Source organism: Anomaloglossus baeobatrachus, chromosome 12 (genome assembly GCF_048569485.1).
Source record: "Anomaloglossus baeobatrachus isolate aAnoBae1 chromosome 12, aAnoBae1.hap1, whole genome shotgun sequence".
In the NCBI taxonomy this organism is placed as follows: Eukaryota; Metazoa; Chordata; class Amphibia; order Anura; family Aromobatidae; genus Anomaloglossus; species Anomaloglossus baeobatrachus.
In genome coordinates this window covers 99221758-99244993 of record NC_134364.1, presented here as the reverse complement: position 1 = coordinate 99244993, position 23236 = coordinate 99221758, and the positions used below count along the sequence as shown (strand labels likewise).

Here is a 23236-nt window from a genome sequence, read left to right as displayed (position 1 = left end):
TTGTTGTTGTGCCGGGACGCCATTAGGTCGACGTCCGGCATCCCCCAGCGGCAACAGATCTCCTGAAACACGTCCGGGTGAAGGGACCATTCCCCTGCGTCCATGCCCTGGCGACTGAGAAAGTCTGCTTCCCAGTTTTCTACGCCCGGGATGTGAACTGCGGATATGGTGGAGGCTGTGGCTTCCACCCATAGCAGAATCCGCCGGACTTCCAGGGAGGCTTGCCGACTGCGTGTTCCGCCTTGGTGGTTGATGTATGCCACCGCTGTGGAGTTGTCCGACTGAATTCGGATCTGCTTGCCTTCCAGCCACGGCTGGAACGCCTTTAGGGCAAAATACACTGCCCGTATCTCCAGAACATTGATCTGAAGGGAGGACTCTGGCTGAGTCCAAGTACCCTGAGCCCTGTGGTGGAGAAAGACCGCACCCCACCCTGACAGGCTCGCGTCCGTCGTGACCACAGCCCAGGATGGGGGCAGGAAGGATTTCCCCTTCGACAGAGAAGTGGGAAGAAGCCACCACTGAAGGGAAGCCTTGGCTGCCCGAGAAAGGGTGACGTTCCTGTCGAGGGACGTCGACTTCCTGTCCCATTTGCGGAGAATGTCCCATTGAAGTGGACGCAGATGAAACTGCGCAAAAGGAACTGCCTCCATTGCTGCTACCATCTTCCCTAGGAAGTGCATGAGGCGCCTCAAGGGGTGTGACTGGCCTTGAAGGAGAGATTGCACCCCTGTCTGTAGTGAACGCTGTTTGTCCAGCGGAAGCTTCACTATCGCTGAGAGAGTATGAAACTCCATGCCAAGATATGTCAGTGATTGGGCCGGTGTCAAATTTGACTTTGGAAAATTGATGATCCACCCGAAACTCTGGAGAGTCTCCAGAGCAATGTTCAGGCTGTGTTGGCATGCCACTTGAGAGGGTGCCTTGACCAGGAGATCGTCTAAGTAAGGGATCACCGAGTGTCCCTGAGAGTGCAGAACTGCTACTACTGTTGCCATGACCTTGGTGAAGACCCGTGGGGCTGTCGCCAGGCCGAAAGGCAGTGCCACGAACTGAAGGTGTTCGTCCCCTATGGCGAAACGCAGGAAGCGCTGATGCTCTGGAGCAATCGGTACGTGGAGATAAGCATCTTTGATGTCGATTGATGCTAGGAAATCTCCTTGGGACATTGAGGCGATGACGGAGCGGAGCGATTCCATCCGGAACCGCCTGGTTTTTACGTGTTTGTTGAGCAGTTTTAGGTCCAGAACAGGACGGAAGGATCCGTCCTTTTTCGGCACCACGAACAAGTTGGAGTAAAAACCGTGACCCTGTTGCTGAACAGGAACAGGGATCACCACTCCTTCTGCCTTCAGAGTGCACACCGCCTGAAGAAGAGCATCGGCTCGCTCGGGGGGCGGAGATGTTCTGAAAAATCGAGTCGGAGGACGAGAGCTGAACTCTATCCTGTAACCGTGAGACAGAATGTCTCTCACCCAACGGTCTTTTACCTGAGGCAGCCAGGCGTCGCAAAAGCGGGAAAGCCTGCCACCGACCGAGGATGCGGTGTGAGGAGGCCGAAAGTCATGAGGAGGCCGCTTTGGGAGCGGTTGCTCCGGCGGTCTTTTTAGGACGTGACTTAGACCGCCATGAATCGGAGTTCCTCTGATCCTTCTGAGGCCTTTTGGACGAGGAGAATTGAGACCTGCCCGCGGACCGAAAGGACCGAAACCTCGATTGTACCTTCCGTTGTTGAGGTCTGTTTGGTTTGGACTGGGGTAAGGATGAGTCCTTTCCCTTAGATTGTTTAATGATTTCATCCAATCGCTCACCAAACAGGCGGTCGCCAGAAAATGGCAAACCGGTTAAGAACTTTTTGGAAGCAGAGTCTGCCTTCCATTCACGTAGCCACATGGCCCTGCGGACTGCCACCGAATTGGCGGATGCTACCGCCGTACGGCTCGCAGAGTCCAGGACAGCATTAATGGCGTTGAGAAGCTGACTCCTCAATTGGAGGAGCTGGGGGAGAAATATCCAACACCTGATTGATGGTCGCTATAAGGTCATTCACTGTGGCGTCACCTTCAGGTGTATCTAGGTTGAGAGCGGCCTCAGGATCAGAATCCTGATCTGCTACCTCCGCTTCATCATCCAGAGAGTCCTCCTGCTGAGACCCTGAACAGTGTGATGAAGTCGAGGGAATTTCCCAGCGAGCCCGCTTAGGCGGCCTGGGACTGCAGTCCGTGTCAGAGACCTCACCCTGGGACCTATGGGTCACCCCAGGAGCACTTTGCTGCTCCAACTGAGGGGGGCCTGGGGTCAATGATTCAACAGTGCCCGGGGCCTGAGTCACCGGTCTGGACTGTAAGGCTTCTAGTATCTTAGCAGACCATTTATCCATACTCTCAGACAGTTTGTCAGCAAATACTGCAAACTCCGTCCCTGTCACCTGGACAGTGGTAGCAGGTGGTTCCACCTGAGCCACCAGTAGCAGAGGCTCCGGCTGAGTAAGTGCCACAGGGGCCGAGCATTGCACACAATGAGGGTCGGTGGAACCTGCCGGTAGTACAGCTGTACATGAGGTACAGGTTGCAAAGTAAGCCTGTGCTTTGGCACCCTTGCTTTTTGCGGACGACATGCTGTTGTCTCCTCAAAGTACAATCCAGGAGGGTATATAGCCAAAAATCAACAGTGCGACCGTACAGTGTAAATGTATAGCATATAAGCATATATATATATATATATGTACACTTCGGCACTCAGTGGGGCCAGCACCTCAGGTGCTGCTTACCGACCGCTCAAAGCGGTTGTGTGATCACCAGATTCCCTGCCTGGGCCTCCCAGAGCCGTGTTGTCTCTCCTCTCCAGCGTCAGAAGTGCTGACAGGAATGGCTGCCGGCGTTCTGTGGGGAGGAGGGGGCCGTGGGCGTGCCCTAGAAAGTGCGGGAATCTGGTGCCCCACTGTGCTGAGTGAGGGGGGAGGAGGATACAAAGTATGCTCCAGCCCTCAGCGCTGACGTCCTGTGCAGCGTCCCGCCCTTCCCCTGACTGGCAGGCCTGGGGGCGGGAATATGCGATACTAGGCCGCAAAAGCCGGGGACTAAAGTTATAAGCGCGGCCGGCAAATAAGCGCGGTCGGCGCGGTAGTCCCCGGCGCACTAACACACCCAGCAGTGCTGCAGTGTGTATGGCACAAGCGCTCATGCGCGGTCCCCCAAGGGGACACAGAGTACCTCACAGTAGCAGGGCCTTGTCCCTGACGATACCCGGCTCCTGTCCAGCAGATTCCCCAGGGGCTGCGGAGGGAGCACGGTCCCCGTGCCTGGAGACCGATTAGGATCCCACTTCACCCAGAGCCCTTAAGGGATGGGGAAGGAAAACAGCATGTGGCTCCTGCCTATGTACCCGCAATGGGTACCTCAACCTTAACAACACCGCCGACCAGAGTGGGGTGAGAAGGGAGCATGCTGGGGGCCCTGTTATGGGCCCTCTTTTCTTCCATCCGACATAGTCAGCAGCTGCTGCTGACTAAGATGTGGAGCTATGCGTGGATGTCAGCCTCCTTCGCACAAAGCATAAAAACTGAGGAGCCCGTGATGCACGGGGGGTGTATAGGCAGAAGGGGAGGGGCTTTACACTTTTAAGTGTAATACTTTGTGTGGCCTCCGGAGGCAGAAGCTATACACCCAATTGTCTGGGTCTCCCAATGGAGCGACAAAGAAAAAAAGGATTCTAAGTAGAGTCAAATATGGCAACATTTAACATCGTAGGACTTATTTTTTCTGTCTAGCATGAATGGGACAAAAGTACCGTATGTTTTTAAACTATAAGATGTAATTTTTAGCAATAAATAAAAGTATTGCAGGGGCAGCTTTCTCCTGATACAGCGTCTACCAGACCACAGAGAGATCTGCTCCCTGCTCCTGCCTCACACTGATCGATCTTATCAGGAGAAGAAAAACCAGGGTCTGCACGGAGGCCGCGGGGTCTGCACGGAGGCCGCGGGGTCTGCACGGAGGCCGCGGGGTCTGCACGGAGGCCGCACAACCTGAGCAGCAGACGGACCTCTCAGGCCATATCAGCCACATGTCGGGAAGGAACTCCAAACTGTGGTAATGTTTAGTGTGAGTAGCAGAGCAACGTACAAGTGTGCAGCACAATCAGAGACTCACACGTTTATATGTGTAGTAGAGTTGCGCAAATGTGTGTGTAGAAGATCCGAGTGTGCGTGTATGGAGCAGATCCACCTGGGCCTGTATGTAGCTGAGCCACGTGTGTGCAGCAGAGCTGAGAGTGAGTGTAGGTGAGCTGAGCGTGTGTGCAGCAGAGTTGTATGTGGATCAGAGAGTCATGCTTGTAGAGCAAAGCTGCATGTGTACCAGAATTGTATTTGTGTAGCAGAGCCACATGTCTGTAGCATAGTGGAGTGTCTGTGTAGCAGAGCCACGTGAGTGTAGCTCAGCTTTGTGTTTGTAGCAGAGCAGTATGTGTGTGTAGTAGTTGTGTGCATGTGTAGCAGTCGCGTGTGTAGCAGAGCCGCACGTGTGTAGCAGGGTTGAGTGTGTGTAGCAGTCGTGTGTGTAGCAGAGTCGAATGTGTGTAGCAGAGCAGTGTGTGTCTAGCAGAGCAGTGTGTGAGTGTAGCACAGTTGTGTGTAGCAGAGCAGTGAGTGTAGTAGAGCATTGTGTGAGTGTAGCAGAGCAGTGTTGTAGCAGAGCAGGGTGTGAGTGTAGCAGAGCAGTGTGAGTGTAGCAGAGCAGTGTGTAGCAGAGCAGTGTGTGTAGCAGAGCAGTGTGTGTAGCAGAGCAGTGTGAGTAGCAGAGCAGTGTGAGTAGCAGAGCAGTGTGAGTAGCAGAGCAGTGTGAGTAGCAGAGCAGTGTGAGTAGCAGAGCAGTGTGAGTAGCAGAGCAGTGTGTGAGTGTAGCAGAGCAGTGAGTGTAGTAGAGCAGAGTGTGTGTAGCAGAGCAGTGTGTGAGTGTAGCAGAGCGGTGTTGTAGCAGAGCAGGGTGTGTGTAGCAGAGCAGTGTGTATAGCACAGTTGTGTGTATATACTAGAGCCGCGTATCTGTGTGTGTAGCAGAGCAGAGTGTGAGTGTAGCAAAGCTGTGTTTATATAACAGAGTCATGTGTGTAGCACAGCAGTGTGAATTTAGCAGAGCAGTGTGTGAATGTAGCAGAGCAGTGTGTGAGTGTAGCAGAGCCGTATATCTGTATGTGTAGCAGAGCAGTGTGTGAGTGTAGCAGAGCCGTATATCTGTATGTGTAGCAGAGCAGTGTGTGAGTGTAGCAGAGTAATGTGTGTAGCAGAGGTGTGTGTGTGGGTGTGTAGCACAGCTGTGTGTATATAACAGAGCTACGTGTCTGTGTCTGTAGCAGAACAGTGTGTGTTGAAGAGCAGTGTGTGAGTGTAGCACAGCGGTGTGTATATAATAGAGCTGTGTGTGTAGCAGAGCTGTGTGTATATAACAGAACTATGTGTCTATGTGTCTGTAGCAGAGAAATTTGTGAGTGTAGCACAGATGTGTGTATATAACAGAGCCATTTTAAGTATCGCAGAGCAGTGTGTGCGTGTAACAAAGCTGTGTGTGAATGTAGCAGAGCCACATGTATATAAAAGAACCGCGTGACTGTGTGTGTAGCAGATGAGAAACTGTGGAAAGAAAAGCGCAATAGGGTCTTACCCCAAAAGGGGAGGAAGATATGTAATGAAAACACACTCACCTATAATGGTTGTGCCAGTCACAACCACTATACAGGCATATATAAGATCCAGGTCCAGGCAGCAGTCCCAAAGTTGGCTGATAACAGAGAGTGATAGAAGAAGGGTCTTAATTCCGCGCCAAGGACTCAATGGATGCAGGAAGAGATTAATGCTTCTTTAATAACATGCACAAGTCTACGCGTTTCTGGAGACACAGCTCCCTTCATCAGGACATTGGCAAGAGAACATCCTTTGCCAATTGCACATTGCCAATGTCCTGATGAAGGGAGCTGTGTCTCCAGAAACGCGTAGACTTGTGCACGTTATTAAGGCTATGTGCGCACTAGAAATGTGAAGTTTCTTAAGAAAATTTCTTGAGAAAACTTCTGCCAGTGAAAGATTTCCGGACCTGCGGAAAAAATCCGCACCAAATCCGCATGCGTTTTTTGCCGCGGATTTGCCGCGGATTTACCGCAGGTTTGTCCCTGCAATAAATAATAAAGATAATCGATAGACAGATAATGGATAGAGGGAAAGATGGATAGATGAATAGATAGATAGATAGAGGAATAGATAGATAGAGGGATAGATAGATAGATAGAGGGATAGATAGATAGATAGAGGGATAGATAGATAGATAGATAGATAGATAGAGGGATAGATAGATAGATAGATGAGAAAAACCTATATAATGTTCCACCTCCCTGCATTTTCTAAGCTGGCACCCTTTAGTGACTTTCATGTGGCACTTAGGCTGCTTTCACACCTCCGGTTTTTGCTATGCGGCACAATCCGGCACTTTGCATGAAAATCGCAACCGATTTTTTTTTGCTGCCGGTTGCGATTTTCCTGCATAGACTTTAATTAGTGCCACATTGTGCCGCATGGCCTTGCGTTCCGTCCGGTTTTTGCCGCATGCGGCAGATGTAGCCGATGCGGCGGCCGGATGGAACGTTGCCTGGCGCGTTTTTTCGTGCGGCAAAAAAACGCATTGCGCCGCATTCGGCCGATGCGGCGCATTTTTCAATGCATGCCTATGGCGGCCGGATGTGGCGCGATGCGGCAATAACCGCATCCGGCCGCCGCATGCGGTTTTTGCCACTGCGCATGCTCAGTAGCATGCCGCAAGCGGCAAAAACCGGACTGGCCGCACAGGAAAAACTTATGCAAAGGATGCGGTGTTTTCACCGCATCCGTTGCATAGCTTGCACAGCTGGATTGAGCCGCAGAGCTCAAGCCGGATGTGTGAAAGTAGCCTAAAGGGTGCTTAGCCTTGTATTTAGCCATAAAATAAATAAATAATTAAAAAAAAAAATGACGTGAGGTTCCCCCATTTTTTGTAGCCAGCTAGGGTAAAGCAGACGGCTGCAGCCTGCAGACCACAGCTGGCAACCTCACCTTGGCTGATAATCCAAAACAGTGGGCACCCCACGCTGTTATTTAAAATTATATAAATAATTTAAAACAAAAAACGTGGGGTCCCCCCCATATTGGATCACCAGCCAAGGTAAAGCGGACAGCTGGGGTCTGATATTCTCAGACTAGGGAGGTCCACTGTTATCGGACACTCCCCAGCCTAAAAATAGCAGGCCGCAGCCGCCCCAGAAGTGGCGCATCCATTAGACGTGCCAATCCTGGCGCTTTGCCCCAGCTCATCCCGCGCCCTGGTGCGTTGGCAAACGGGGTAATGAAGGGAATTTTGTTTACTTACCGTAAATTCCTTTTCTTCTAGCTCTAATTGGGAGACCCAGACAATTGGGTGTATAGGCTATGCCTCCGGAGGCCGCACAAAGTATTACACTCAAAAGAGTTAAGCCCCTCCCCTTCTGCCTATACACTCCCAGTGCTCCCACGGGCTCCTCAGTTTTGGTGCAAAAGCAAGAAGGAGGAAAAAGAATTATCAACTGGTTTAAAGTAAATTCAATCCGAAGGAATATCGGAGAACTGAAACCATTCAACATGAACAACATGTGTACACAAAAAAACAGGGGCGGGTGCTGGGTCTCCCAATTAGAGCTAGAAGAAAAGGAATTTACGGTAAGTAAACAAAATTCCCTTCTTCTTTGTCGCTCTATTGGGAGACCCAGACAATTGGGACGTCCAAAAGCAGTCCCTGGGTGGGTAAAATAATACCTCGTAAGAAAGCCGCAAAACGGCCTCTTCCTACAGGTGGGCAACCGCCGCCTGAAGGACTCGTCTACCTAGGCTGGCATCCGCCGAAGCATAGGTATGCACCTGATAGTGTTTCGTGAAAGTGTGCAGGCTCGACCAGGTAGCCGCCTGACACACCTGCTGAGCCGTAGCCTGGTGCCTCAAAGCCCAGGACGCGCCCACGGCTCTGGTAGAATGGGCCTTCAGCCCTGAGGGAACCGGAAGCCCAGCCGAACGGTAAGCTTCGAGAATTGGCTCCTTGATCCACCGAGCCAGGGTTGATTTGGAAGCCTGTGACCCTTTACGCTGGCCAGCGACAAGGACAAAGAGTGCATCCGAGCGGCGCAGGGGCGCCGTACGAGAAATGTAGATTCTGAGTGCTCTCACCAGATCTAACAAGTGCAAATCCTTTTCACATTGGTGAACTGGATGAGGACAAAAAGAAGGTAAGGAGATATCCTGGTTGAAATGAAAGGGGGATACCACCTTAGGGAGAAATTCCGGAACCGGACGCAGAACCACCTTGTCCTGGTGAAACACCAAAAAAGGGGTTTTGCATGAAAGCGCTGCTAGCTCAGACACTCTCCGAAGTGAAGTAACTGCTACTAGAAAAAACACTTTCTGCGAAAGGCGTGAGAGAGAAATATCCCTCATTGGCTCGAATGGTGATTTCTGAAGAACCATCAGCACCCTGTTCAGATCCCAGGGTTCTAACGGCCGCTTGTAGGGAGGGACGATGTGACAAACCCCCTGCAGGGACGTGCGTACCTGTGGAAGTCTGGCTAGACGCTTCTGGAAAAACACAGAGAGCGCTGAGACTTGTCCCTTAAGGGAGCCGAGCGACAAACCCTTTTCCAGTCCAGATTGAAGGAAGGACAGAAAAGTGGGCAAGGCAAAAGGCCAGGGAGAAAAACCCTGAGCAGAGCACCACGACAGGAAAATGTTTCACGTCCTGTGGTAGATCTTAGCGGACGTTGGTTTCCTAGCTTGTCTCATAGTGGCAATGACGTCTTGAGATAACCCTGAAGACGCTAGGATCCAGGACTCAATGGCCACACAGTCAGGTTGAGGGCCGCAGAATTCAGATGGAAAAACGGCCCTTGAGATAGCAAGTCTGGTCGGTCTGGTAGTGCCCACGGTTGGCCGACCGTGAGATGCCACAGATCCGGGTACCACGACCGCCTCGGCCAGTCTGGAGCGACGAGGATGACGCGGCGGCAGTCGGCCCTGATCTTGCGTAACACTCTGGGCAACAGTGCCAGCGGCAACAGATCTCCTGAAACACGTCCGGGTGAAGGGACCAATCCCCTGCGACCATGCCCTGGCGACTGAGATAATCTGCTTCCCAGTTTTCCACGCCTGGAATGTGAACTGCAGAGATGGTGGAGGCCGTGGCTTCCACCCACAGCAGAATCCGCCGGACTTCCTGGAAGGCTTGCCGACTGCATGTGCCGCCTTGGTGGTTGATGTATGCCACCGCTGTGGAATTGTCTGACTGAATTCTGATCTGCTTGCCTTCCAGCCACTGCTGGAACGCTTTCAGGGTAAGATACACTGCCCGCATTTCCAGAACATTGATCTGAAGCGAGGACTCTTGCTGGGTCCACGTACCCTGAGCCCTGTGGTGGAGAAAAACCGCTCCCCACCCTGACAGACTCGCGTCCGTCGTGACCACCTCCCAGGATGGGGGTAGGAAGGATTTCCCCTTCGATAATGAAGTGGGAAGAAGCCACCACCGAAGGGAAGCTTTGGTCGCCTGAGAGAGGGAGACGTTCCTGTCGAGGGACGTCGGCTTCCTGTCCCATTTGCGTAGGATGTCCCATTGAAGAGGACGCAGGTGAAACTGCGCGAAAGGAACTGCCTCCATTGCTGCCACCATCTTCCCCAGGAAGTGCATGAGGCGCCTCAAGGTGTGTGACCGACCTTGAAGGAGAGATTGTACCCCTGTCTGTAGTGACCGCTGCTTGATCAGCGGAAGCTTCACTATCGCTGAGAGGCTATGAAACTCCATGCCAAGGTATGTCAGCGATTGGGCCGGTGTCAGATTTGACTTTGGAAAATTGATGATCCACCCGAAACTCTGGAGAGTCTCCAGGGTAGCGTCGAGGCTGTGTTGGCATGCCTCTAGAGAGGGTGCCTTGATCAACAGATCGTCCAAGTACGGGATCACCGAGTGACCCTGAGAGTGGAGGACCTCTACTACAGTAGCCATAACCTTGGTGAAAACCCGTGGGGCTGTTGCCAGGCCGAACGGCAGTGCTACGAACTGCAGGTGTTCGTTTCCTATGGCGAAGCGCAAGAAGCGCTGGTGCTCTGGGGCAATCGGTACGTGGAGATAAGCATCCTTGATATCGATCGATGCAAGGAAAACTCCTTGGGACATTGAGGCGATGACGGAGCGGAGGGATTCCTTCCGGAACCGCCTGGTCTTTACGTGTTTGTTGAGAAGTTTCAGGTCCAGGACAGGACGGAAAGACCCGTCCTTCTTTGGGACCACAAACAAGTTGGAGTAAAAACCTTGGCCCTGTTGCTGAAGAGGAACAGGGACCACCACTCCTTCTGTAACCGTGAGACAGAATGACTCTCACCCAGCGGTCTTTTATTTGTGGCAGCCAGGTGTCGCAAAAGCGGGAGAGCCTGCCACCGACCGAGGATGCTACTAGAGGAGGTCGAAAGTCATGAGGAAGCCGCTTTGTTAGCGGCGCCTCCGGTGGTCTTTTTAGGACGTGACAGACCGCCATGCTTCAGAGTTCCTTTGTACTTTCTGAGACCTTTTGGACGAGGAGAATTGGGACATGCCCGCGCCCCGAAAGGACCGAAACCTCGACAGCCCTCTCCTCTGTTGGGGTATGTTCTGTTTGGGCTGGGGTAAGGATGTATCCTTTCCCTTGGATTGTTTGATGATTTCATCCAGAACGCTCGCCAAACAGCCTGTCGCCAGAAATTGGCAAACTGGTTAAGCGCTTTTTGGAAGCAGAATTTGCCTTCCATTCCCGAAAACCACAAGGCCCTGCGGAGTACAACCGAATTGGCGGCCGCAACCGCCGTACGGCTCGCAGAGTCCAGGACAGCATTAATAGCGTAAGACGCAATTGCCGAGGTCTGTGTGGTAATGGATGCCACTTGTGGCGCGACCGTGCATGTGGCTGCTTCAATTTGCGCTTGCTGAGATAGCTTGTAGCGCCCATATGGCTGCGAATGCTGGGGCAAAAGAAGCTCCGATAGCTTCATAGATGGATTTCAACCAGAGCTCCATCTGCCTGTCAGTGGCATCTTTGAGCGAGGCCCCATCTTCCACTGCAAGTATGGATCTAGCCGCCAGTCTGGAGATTGGAGGATCCACTTTGGGACACTGAGTCCAACCTTTAACCACGTCAGGGGGTAAAGGATAACGTGTATCCTTAAGGCGCTTAGAAAAACGCTTATCTGGCCAAGCATGGTGATTCTGGAAGAAGCTGACTCCTCCGCCGGAGGAGCTGAGGGAGAAATATCCAGCATTTGATTGATGGACGCAATAAGAACGTTCACTATGGCGTCCCCGTCTGGAGTATTAAGATTGAGAGCGCCCTCAGGATCAGAATCCTGATCAGCCGTCTCCGCATCATCAACCAGAGATTCCCCCCGCTGAGACCCTGAACAATATGATGTCGAGGGAAATTCTAAGCGAGCCCGCTTAGTCGGTCTGGGACTGGGGTCTAAGTCAGAGCCCCCAGCCTGGGATGTATGAGATACCCCGGGAGGACATTGTTGGTCCAACTGAGGGGGGCCAGGGAACAATGAATCAACAGAGTCCCTTCGCTGAGATACCGGCCTGGACTGCAAGGCTTCTAGTATCTTAGCCATAGTCTCAGAGAGGTTTGCAAACTCCGTGCCCGTCACCTGGACATTGTCAACAGGTGGCTCCCCCTGGGCCCCTCTTAGCAGAGGCTCTGGCTGAAGAAGTGTCACAGGGGCCGAACATTGCACACAATGAGGGACAATGGAACCTGCCGGCAGCTGGGTCGTACAAGCGGCGCAGGCAGCATAATAAGCCTGTGCCTTTTGTGGGCGCCATGCTCCCTTAACACAATAGGGTATATAGCCAGAATGAACTGTGCTCATACAGTGTAAAGTATATACTGCAAACAAATAATGTATGAATACACTACAGCACCATGGGGCTAGCACCACAGGTGCTGCTTACCAGCCGCCTAAAGCGGTTGTGAGGCCACCAGAGACAGTGTCTGGGTCTCCCAGGGTTGGTCCCTCTCTGCAGCGTCGGAGGAGCTGACAGGAATAGCTGCGGCGTCCTGACGAGAGGAGGGAGCCGTGGGCGTGGCCGAGAGTGCGGGAACTGGTGCTCACACTGTGCACAGTGAGGGGGTTGGAGTAAGCAAATCATACTCCAGCCCTCAGTGCTGCTCTCCGTGCAGCGTCCCGCCCTTCCCCTGCCTGTCAGGGCTGGGGGCGGGAGAAAAGGAACTAGGCCGCAAGAAAGCCGGGGACTCGAGTATAAGCGTTGGCCGCCGTAAAAGCGCGGCCGGCGCCGAAGTCCCCGGCGAACTACAAGTCCCAGCCGCGCCGCAGTTTCCCATGGCAGCGGCGGTTAGCGCGGTAGCCCCTACATATAAACACACTCAGCAACGCTGAGTGTGTAATGGCACAGTTGAACCCGGTCAGCGCCGCGGTCCCCGGTGCACTAGCACACCCAGCAAAGCTGAGGTGTTGCCGTGCACGGTCCCCACAGGGATACAGAGTACCTCCAAGTAGCAGGGCCATGTCCCTGAACGATACCCGGCTCCTATCCAGCAGGCTCCACAGGAGTTGTGGATGAAGCACGGTCTCAGTGCCTGGAGACCGATAGGATCCCACTTCACCCAGAGCCCTGAGGGGGATGGGGAAGGAAAGCAGCATGTGGGCTCCAGCCTCCGTACCCGCAATGGATACCTCAACCTTAACAACACCGCCGACAAGAGTGGGGTGAGAAGGGAGCATGCTGGGGGCCCTATATGGGCCCACTTTTCTTCCAACCGACATAGTCAGCAGCTGCTGCTGACTAATCTGTGGAGCTGTGCTGTGCGTGTCTGACCTCCTTCGCACAAAGCAAAAAACTGAGGAGCCCGTGGGAGCACGGGGAGTGTATAGGCAGAAGGGGAGGGGCTTAACTCTTTTGAGTGTAATACTTTGTGCGGCCTCCGGAGGCATAGCCTATACACCCAATTGTCTGGGTCTCCCAATAGAGCGACAAAGAAATATGGGGTTGATGCCAGATGTGTAATGTCACCTGGCATCAAGCCCTGGGGTTGGTGAGGTCAGGCGTCTATCAGATACCCGACATCACCAACCCAGTCAGTAATAATTAAAAAATAGACAACAAAAGTAGTTTTATTTGAAAAAAACACTCCCCAAAACATTCCCTCTTTAACCAATTTATTGAAAAGAGCACAATCAATTCCACGTCCGGCGTAATCCAATAAGGGGGGGGGGGGGGGGCACGGCGATCCATACCATAGTCGCTGTCCCAGTCAATGAAGAACAGAATGTTCCCCATTGGCTGGGAGAGCAATGCAGTGACCTGGGCTAACCAATAGGTCAGCTCAGGTCACTGCAGGGGATGACGAGCGCTGCCATCAGGAGCATAGATGAGATCATTACCTTCTGTGATCATCTCCTGTACTGCTGACGTCAGCGCTGTCACTGACTTATCGCGAGAGCCCGTGACGTCACCGCTAGTGACAGTCTCGGGCCGCTCGCGAGACGGGCATAGACAGCAGTGACCGCGGTGACGTCAGGAGGCAGGAGATCGTCACAGCAGGTAATGATCTCACCTCCTGACAGCAGCGATCGTCATCCCCGCGGCTCCCAGCACTGCAGGATGTCAGTGTCTGCCTGCGCTGCAGCGTGACAGGCTGCTGACACTGCGGGCAGACACTGACACCCTGCAGTGCAGGCAGCCGCGAGGCCGGAGCAGGACACACACTGCACGGGCACCTGGAGATCGCACGGAAGTGCTTCTGTGCGGCGTCCAGGGAGTGTGACGTGTGTTTACTCTGCTCCTCTTCCTGGCATAATGACATCGCTTCCTGCAAAACCGCAGGCAGCGATGGGCATTACCGCAGGTAAATCGCGGCTATTCCGGTGGTATACCGCACATCATTGCTACCTGCGGAATACCCCCGGAATACCGCAGGTACCTGCGGAAATTAATGGACATGCACATTTTCTCAAGAAAGTTTCTCGAGAAAATTTTCTCAAGAAATTTTCTTGAGAAAAATCCGCACAGTGCGCACAACTATTTTTTCTCATTGAATTTCATGGGAAATGTCTGCACAAAGATTGCAGACATTTCTCAAGAAATTTCCGGGGCAAATCCGCGGGTAAATCCGCGGGAAAAACGGTCTAGTGCGCACATAGCCTAGAAGCATTAATCTCTTCCTGGATCCATTGAGTCCTTGGCGCGGAATTAAGACCCTTTTTCTATCACTCTCTGTTATCATGTGTGTGTAGCAGAGCAGTGTGTGACTGTAGCACAGCTGTGTGTATATAGCAGAGCCGTGTGTGTGTTGAATGTAGCTTGGTTGAGTGTACATGCAACACTGTCGTGAATGTGTGCAGCAGACAGGTATATAAAGTGTGCTGTGAAGCCTCCTGTGTATAATACCCTACTTCCCTCGGGATTCAGTCTTTTCGTCCCCTCAGGCGCTGACTGGGCCTTATGTGATGCCATGATGTTGAGGCCTAGAGGCACCAAAGAGTGGAGAAGATGGAAAACAAAAGAAAAGCCTGAAGCACCAAAACAAGAGAGGGCCAGAAGAGCATGGAGGGGCCAGAAGAGCATGGAGGGGCCAGAAGAGCATGGAGGGGCCAGAAGAGCATGGAGGGGAACAGAAGAGCATGGAGGGGAACAGAAGAGCATGGAGGGGACAGAAGAGCATGGAGGGGACAGAAGAGCATGGAGGGGACAGAAGAGCATGGAGGGGACAGAAGAGTATGAAGTGTGTTATTTTTCTACTCAGTTATTATCCTCTGGGGTCTGGAGAGACAAAAGATAATAAATTTCCCACTACACACCAGGACCATCAGATTCCCTGATCAGCATCAGATCAGCTCCGCTTAGGACTAGATTTTAACAAGTGATTTCCCTCCCGTGGATCACTCCCGGCTCCAGTGCCGCCGCTCCAACAGCCGTGCAGACGGCACCAGCACCAGTAATGGACTGGCACTAGGCCCAGAGGCTGTGGAGCGGATCCCAGGAGGAGGACGCCCTCTGTAAAGAATCCTCCCCAGTGTTATATATTCCCGGTCTGACAGTGGGAATACTTACAATTATGTACGAATCTGTGATGAAGCCGTACAGAGACAGGACGCGAGCGATGTCCCCTGCCAGGAGCTGGTTCTGCTCCAGAGACCTGACCCGTCCCCCGACACCAGACATCCTGGAGAAGAGGAGAAGTCAGAATAAAGAGGACTACAACTCCTATCATCTACTGCCGAGCCGTGTATCTAATCCTATCATCATGTGCTGCCAAGTAGAGTATCTAATCCTATCATCTGCTGCCGAGCCGTGTATCTAATCCTATCCTGTGTGATACTGTCTGCTGAGCTGTGCATATAATCCTATCCTGTGTGATACTGTCTGCTGAGCTGTGTATCTAATCCATCCTGTGTGATACTGTCTGCTGAGCCGTGTATCTAATCCTATCCCGTGTGATACTGTCTGCTGAGCCATGTATCTAATCCTATCCCGTGTGATACTGTCTGCTGAGCCATGTATCTAATCCTATCCCGTGTGATACTGTCTGCTGAGCTATGTATCTCATCCTCTGCTGTGTGATACTGTCTGCTGAGCTGTGAATCTATTTCTATAATGTGGGACATACACATTTGCCCCCTATGACACTGATAAGATACAATGATACGGCCGTTGCTATATTGGCGCACCTGCAATAGGCTAAGCAGCCATATTGGTACACCTGCGGTCGGCTGAGCCGTCACTTCAGTACACTTGCTGAGCTGCCACCTTGGTGCACCTGCCGTTGGCTGAGCCGCCACCTTGTTGCGCCTGCCGTTGGCTGAGCCGCCACCTTGTTGCGCCTGCGGTAGGCTGAGCCGCCACCTTGTTGCGCCTGCGGTAGGCTGAGCCGCCACCTTGGTGCGCCTGCGGTAGGCTGAGCCGCCACCTTGGTGCGCCTGCGGTAGGCTCAGCCGCCACCTAGGTGCGCCTGCGGTAGGCTCAGCCGCCACCTCGGTGCGCCTGCGGTAGGCTCAGCCGCCACCTCGGTGCGCCTGCGGTAGGCTCAGCCGCCACCTCGGTGCGCCTGCGGTAGGCTCAGCCGCCACCTCGGTGCGCCTGCGGTAGGCTCAGCCGCCACCTCGGTGCGCCTGCGGTAGGCTCAGCCGCCACCTCGGTGCGCCTGCGGTAGGCTCAGCCGCCACCTCGGTGCGCCTGCGGTAGGCTCAGCCGCCACCTCGGTGCGCCTGCGATAGGCTCAGCCGCCACCTCGGTGCACCTGCGATAGGCTCAGCCGCCACCTCGGTGCACCTGCGATAGGCTCAGCCGCCACCTCGGTGCACCTGCGGTAGGCTGAGCCGCCATCTTGGTACACCTGCTGAGCAGCCATATTGGTACACTGCAGTTGGCTGAGCCACCACCTTGGTTCACTTGAGGTAGGCTGAGACGCCATTTTGGTACACCTGCGATAGACTGAGCAGCCATTTTCACTACATACTGTGGTAAACAAAATGAGGTAGTAAAAAAAATAAAGACAAAGCTGCGGTTTTTGTAAGGAAAAAACGGAAGAGTGATAATTTCAGTCACGCAAAAGATTCTATAGAATTAAAACAAACCCCATGATATTGCGTGGTAATGGCGCTTATAAACAAGACACCATGTTGCTTTGATAGTAATTACTGACCCCCAAGATGGAGGAATTTGATAACAATGATTATAATATGGAGGGGGCATATGTGTGATACCACCTCACACTATCTAAGCCAAATAATACACTTTGGTGGGGGCCATATCGGCTAATATCGGGCAGCAGGGGCCCCTCCCTGCTCGTCACTATGCAGATGGCGCCTCCCCCTCCCCGCACTTACACTCCTCCATGTGAGGCCGGCTCTCCGTGGGTTAGTGGGACGTGACGTTTACACCCGGAAGGCCTCCACGTCTCGTGTGCCTGGTAAGTCCGGTCCTCCCCTCCCGTACATTGTCTATCCATTACCCGTCTGCGCTCCGCTCCCGGTAACGGCCTGCGCATCCTCGGCCTCTTCCCTCAGCGCGGCCGAACCTCTGAGGTAAAGATTCGGATTCCTGTGCGGGAGAGTTCGCGGTCTCACGTGCGGCCTCCTCGCTGGTGTCGAGCCGGAAGTGACTGGTCACTGTTGTGTGCCGAGTTTCCACCTTTTTTGTATATATTTGTGTCATTCTTGTTATTATTGATCCTTTTCTCAGGTTTGAGGCCCAAATAACCAAGATTTATAGTGATTTTTTTACAGGACCTTGTATTATGCTGTGTGGTAATAGAACAATAGCACCGTACTGATTGATGGTGACATGCGTTAAACAGGATGGATGCACGAAAGTGCTCGCTTTTGTTGCCATAGCAATCAATTGGCCCTTAGTGTATGTACTGATGAGATGTGCGTAGGGTTAATTAAAAAAAAATCTTCTTGAACCCCATTAAATGTATAAAAAATGAATATATTTGGGATCGGCGCTCGTTTACGAGGAGAAAATCTGTGAATTATACATATATTAAGAGTCTGTCCTCAGGTCAACGTATAGAACAACAAAGGATTCTTTACAGTACGAGCATTAATGTGTAACCGTGTATCTTGTGTGTTGTAGGTGATGTCGCTTTCTCGCCGTCGGATGAAGCAGGGAAAAAAACACGTAACATTGTCGGTGAGGGAAGCCATCATGGCTGACACGTTTATCAACATAGATGTGTCCTCCGGGTTGTCGATGGCGCAGATCGGATCAGGAAATCGAAAGCACAAGCAGTTCTTGAGAAGGCGGAAATATCTGGAGAAACGCAGATTCCTCAAACAAAAACAGCTGCCCAATAAGAAAGCTGGAGAGACGCGAAACGCGTGGGGCCGGAGTCGGCCGAATGGACAGGCGGAGGGTCATGGGCCGGGGAGGCAGCAGGACGGATCATCCCGGACCGTAACAGTGGGCGCCCCGTGCCAACCGGGCACATTAAGCATCGGTATAAACTGCGCCGCTAACCGCCCCTGTCCTCCCACCCCCTCCAAAGACCGCCCTTCCCCTGCTATGGGCGGCACCAAGGAACCCGCCAAGCCCCTCGTACCGCACCGCAACCTGTTGCTCAGCGAGTATGAAAGCGGCCTCCCCTCCGCCGCGGCGGTGCCACCTAGCCACAAGGTGCTTGCTATTGACTGTGAAATGGTGGGCACCGGGTTTAAGGGTCGCAACAGCGCCCTAGCGCGGTGCAGCATCGTGAATTACCAGGGGGACGTGGTGTACGACAAGTACGTACGGCCCGCCTGTCCCGTCACCGATTTCAGGACCAGGTGGAGCGGCATCCGAAGGGAACATTTATCTAACGCCATCCCCTTCAACGTGGCACAGAAAGAGGCAAGATGGGCTTCATGGTAAGGAAGGATCGTGCATGTTGGAATTCAACATGACCAATCTTTTTGTCTTCGACACTAGAGGGAGCCCACAACATAGCCTTGTTGCTTCCTCACCACTAGATGGCGCCCACAACATAGACCTGTTGCATCCTCGCCGTTAGATGGTGCCCACAACATAGACTTGTTGCTTCCTCACCACTAGATGGCGCCCACAACATAGACTTGTTGCATCCTCGCCGTTAGATGGCGCCCACAACATAGACCTGTTGCATGCTCATCGTTAGAGGGAGCCCACAACATAGACCTGTTGCATCCTCACCACTAGTGGGAGCCCACAAGATAGACCTGTTGCATCCTCACCACTAGAGGGCACCCACAACATAGACCTGTTGCATCCTCCCCACTAGAGGGAGCCCACAACATAGACCTGTTGCATCCTCCCCACTAGAGGGAGCCCACAACATAGACCTGTTGCATCCTCCCCACTAGAGGGAGCCCACAACATAGACCTGTTGCATCCTCACCACTTTTTATGACTGAAACCCCAGTGAGTTGTGGTGAGACCAACTGGAACATTTGCAAACTTTTTCCTAATTTTGAGTTACACGTGATCAGCAGACAAGTCTTAGTGTGTGTGTGTGATGCCTTCACTATACACATTGGATATAGGACCCCTCATATGTTGGGGGTTACGCATTGTGTGAAATGTGACCTACAATATAGACAAGCATACACCACGCTCTTGTAGTAATAATTGTAGTAAAAGGTATAATCAGTGAGTTTTAGCAAACAAATGCTCTAAATTCTCCTCAAGTTGTGAGGGATTTGGAGAGTTTCAGATCCATAGAAAACAATATAAATACACCATCAATGATCAAGACTTTGGGGCTTATTATACACATTTTTAAGAAAATAGGAACATAAAACACCTTATTCCCATAGCAAATAAGTAAAATATCCTAAATATCAGGCTTTAACAGTAAAATTAAAAATCCATGTTACTCACCAAGCTGAGGAGGACCATTTTCAGGGGGTTCTCATGGAGCACATGGCTGGCTGCAGGAGCATTTCCTCTGGAGCTGACTTACCTTTCTGGCAGACCCAGGTAGACTGCTCTCTGGAAGGTTTGGTGTTGGCTTTTCAATTAATATTCTGACCCTCACCTGAGTTTTCTGGTCAGGATTGGTCTAGAAGGTCCCATGTGAATAGAGGACGGCATTAACCTACCCAATCAGGCTTCTAAGCCACTCCCAAACCCAGTAGACTGGTTCTGGGGATTCTAGCTGAAAAAACGTCATCATTTTGAATTTGCGCAATTTTGATGATTTTGGGTTCACTTACTGCAGTTGAAAAAAATAGACTTGAACAAAAAAAAACCCTCTAAAATGATGAAGGGGATGAATGGGTGCTTGGTTTTTCTTAGCACTTTCTATCTATCTGGAAACCCAAAACCCATTATGCAAGTTTTGAGATTAAGTCAGCGATGTGGGAAGTTAACATTAAATTCGACAGATGAAAAATTTCAATACCATGATCTTTTGGAAGATTTTCTTCAATCCTTCAGGAAAGGGAAGAAGAAAAGGAGTGTCAATTCTGGTCATCGTGGGATTCGAACCTTGGACCCAAAAGCTCCAAAGCAAAAGTTCTAACCACTGAGCTATGGAATCAGTGAGCCACTTGTTTGTAAATAACATATAAATCTATATTCGTTGATTTTTATTTTTTTTTTCTTATTTCAAGTAAATAAAGCTACCATCCTTAATCTCTGCAAAGTAAAATGTTTTAACACATGATATAGAAAAATACGGATAAAGGAAGAAGAGGAGTTTTACATCTGTTCTTTATGGGATTCGAACCCAGGACCTAAAATCTCCAAAGCAAAAGTTCTAAAAGTTCTATCCACTGAGCTATGGAGTCAATAAGTTAGATGTGTGTAAATAATATATAAATCCTTTGTATTGGTTGATTTTTCTTTCCATTGACTAAAACTACCATCCTTAATGTCTGCAAAACCAAATATTTTATCAGTGACGCTTTGCTTCACACAATGTTGCCCATAAAAAATGTTAATTTCTCAAACCTTTATCACTAAAACTGATCTTTTTGCAGAGAAGCAAAGAAGAAAAGTGGGATTCGAAGCCAGGACCCAAGCAATGAAAAGCAACAATACTAACCACTGAGCTATGGAGTGAGGGTGGAGCCAGCCTTAAAAAATATATATATATATGTCTTCTATATGCAGTTTTATTTAAGAGAATAAAAGTACCATCCTTAATGTTTGTGAAAATATATTTGTTGGGCTTCATTCAGCCCAACAAATATATATTTAACCTCACAAAGTGTAACCTACTTTAAAAATAAAATTCTCAAACCTGCTTTACTAAAGCTATCAAGTTTAATGGTTACTGTTCGGGACAGGGTTAGGATATGGTTAGAAATAAGGTTAGATATAGAATCCGTGTAGAAATAGGGTATAACCCCGGTTTCACACATCCGGCTTTTCGCCAGTTTGGCGGATGCGGAGCACGCCAGTACAGTGGCAGCGCCGCAACTTCTGGGTCACATGCTCCGGTCACATGACAGCATGTGACCGGCGCTTGTCGCTCTGCCATTGTACTGTATACAGTGTACTGGTGTGCGCCGCATCTGCTAAACCGGCGAAAAGCTGGATGTGTGAAACCGGGGTTAGCATAGGATTAGAAACAGGGTTAGGGTTATGACGGGAAATGGTTAGAATTAGGGAGGTGTTGACAATAGGGTTAGGGTTAGGATTTGATTAGAAATAGGGTTAGGGTACCTTCACACTTTAGCGATGCAGCAGCGATCCGACCCGCGATGTGACCTGGTCAGGATCGCTGCTGCGTCGCTACATGGTCGCTGGTGAGCTGTCAAACAGGCAGATCTCACCAGCGACCAGTGACCAGTCCCCAGCCAGCAGCTACGTGCAAGCAACGCTGCGCTTGCACGGAGCCGGCGTCTGGAAGCTGCGGACACTGGTAACTAAGGTAAACATCGGGTATGGTTACCCGATGTTTACCTTAGTTACCAGCTCAAACCGCTTAACTTAGCGTGTGCAGGGAGCAGGAGCTGGCACTGGCAGCGTGAGAGCTGCGGAGGCTGGTAACGAAGGTAAATATCGGGTAACCACCTTCGTTACCCGATGTTTACCTTAGTTACAGCTTACCGCAGGCTGTCAGACGCCGGTTCCTGCTCCCTGCACATTCAGGATTGTTGCTCTCTCACTGTCACACACAGCGATGTGTGCTTATCAGCGGGAGAGCAACAATAATAAAACGAACCAGCACTGTGTGTAACGATCAGCGATCTCACAGCAGGGGCCAGATCACTGCTCAGTGTCACACACAGCGAGATCGCTAATGAGGTCACTGCTGTGTCACCAAAACCGTGACTCAGCAGCGATCTCGCTATGTGAGAAGTACCCCTTAGAATAAAGGAATATGATGAGGGCAGGAGACCAGTATTGGAGCAGACGCACTGTAGGTCTCTCAGAAGCTGCGATAATTCTTCCACCTCTGTAACTTCTCCTTCTTCAGTTCCGGACGTTGGGGGAAATGTCCCCTTTATACTCAAAAGATGATTTCATATTTAGTTAATTTTCATCCTTTGTTAGAAACATGATCTGTCCCAGGACTCAAACTCACACTGTAGGGCCCCCAAACAGGAGCTTGAGCTGGGAGCCATAGCCTGCATTGCTGCAAACTGACAAGTACGCCATTGTGTGTATGTGATTCTTATATGATTCTGTGCCTGTTTGAACCTTGTATATGTGTATGATGTATTATCATCTGCCCATTTTATAATATTGCTTCTAATAAGAATGTAAATGTAAATGTGCGTTCACATAGGTGGGGTCTGACCGGAAAACACAAGTTCTAAACAGAACAGGGGCCCTTTGTTGCCAATTTCTACCCCTGGATTAGGGTTAGGCTGGTTTCAGACGTTCGTGTTTCAGGTGCGTGTGACATCAGTTTTTAACACGGATGCCACACGTACCCATGTTATTCTATACTAGTACTCACACGGCCGTGTTTTCACATGAACCATGTGACCCCTCGTGGCCCCGCACGCGCACATGTCCATTTTTCCTCCAGCAGCACGGGTGTCACACGGATAGCACACTGATGCGATCAGTGGGACACGTTCCAGAGAAAACACAGGTCTTTTAAATAAAAAGGTTTTCTATATTTATCTGTATTCAGCGCTGTTTTCTTCTTCTCTTCTGCCTCCTGCTGCTGACCCCCACTCATTATACTCAGTGAATATTCACTGCACTGAGGACCTGGAAGCCGGAGCATCGCTGGGGACATCAGTGCCAGGGACCACATCACCAAGGACAGCATTGCATCCAGCAGTATGTGTGTGTGTGTGGTGAGGACCTGGAAGCCGGAGAGTTGCGGTGACAGCATCGCTGGGGACAGCATCCCGGAGGACAGCATCGCCATCGCCGGTGACAGGTGAGTATTCAGCAAACAAGCCATGTGTGTGCGGTGACTTCCAGGAGGTCATCAGTTTCCAATCAACTCTGATGAACCCGTGAAATCACCATCCTGACACCCACTGTAGCGAGGGTGTCGCTGGGGTGTCATCAGGATATCATAAGGAGTTCATTGGGAACTCAAATAACCTCCTGGACGTTACTGCCCACACACTGCTTGCTGAATACTCACATCTGCCCGCAGTGCTGTCCTCAGCGATGCTCTGCCTTTCAGCTCCACAGTGCAGTGAATTATCAATGAATATAATAAGCAGCGGTCAGAAACAGGAGACAGCAGAGCCGAAGAAAACAGCACTGGATACAGGTAA

At 51.3% G+C, this 23236-nt stretch overlaps 1 protein-coding gene across 3 annotated transcripts in view; it reads left to right on the top strand.

Moving 5' to 3' along the window:
- Window positions 1–21239, top strand: part of LOC142258177 (uncharacterized) — a 45255-nt gene extending 24016 nt beyond the window's left edge. For 2 of the 3 annotated variants that reach the window (XM_075330674.1, XM_075330675.1), the window contains exon 3: window positions 17661–21239. In XM_075330674.1, the coding sequence (XP_075186789.1) occupies window positions 17661–18434 (774 nt within the window). In that variant the 3' untranslated portion in view covers window positions 18435–21239. The remainder of the gene's footprint in view (window positions 1–17660) is intronic. The other variant, XM_075330676.1, reaches the window with a different exon arrangement.
- The last annotated feature ends 1997 nt before the right edge of the window (window positions 21240–23236 follow it).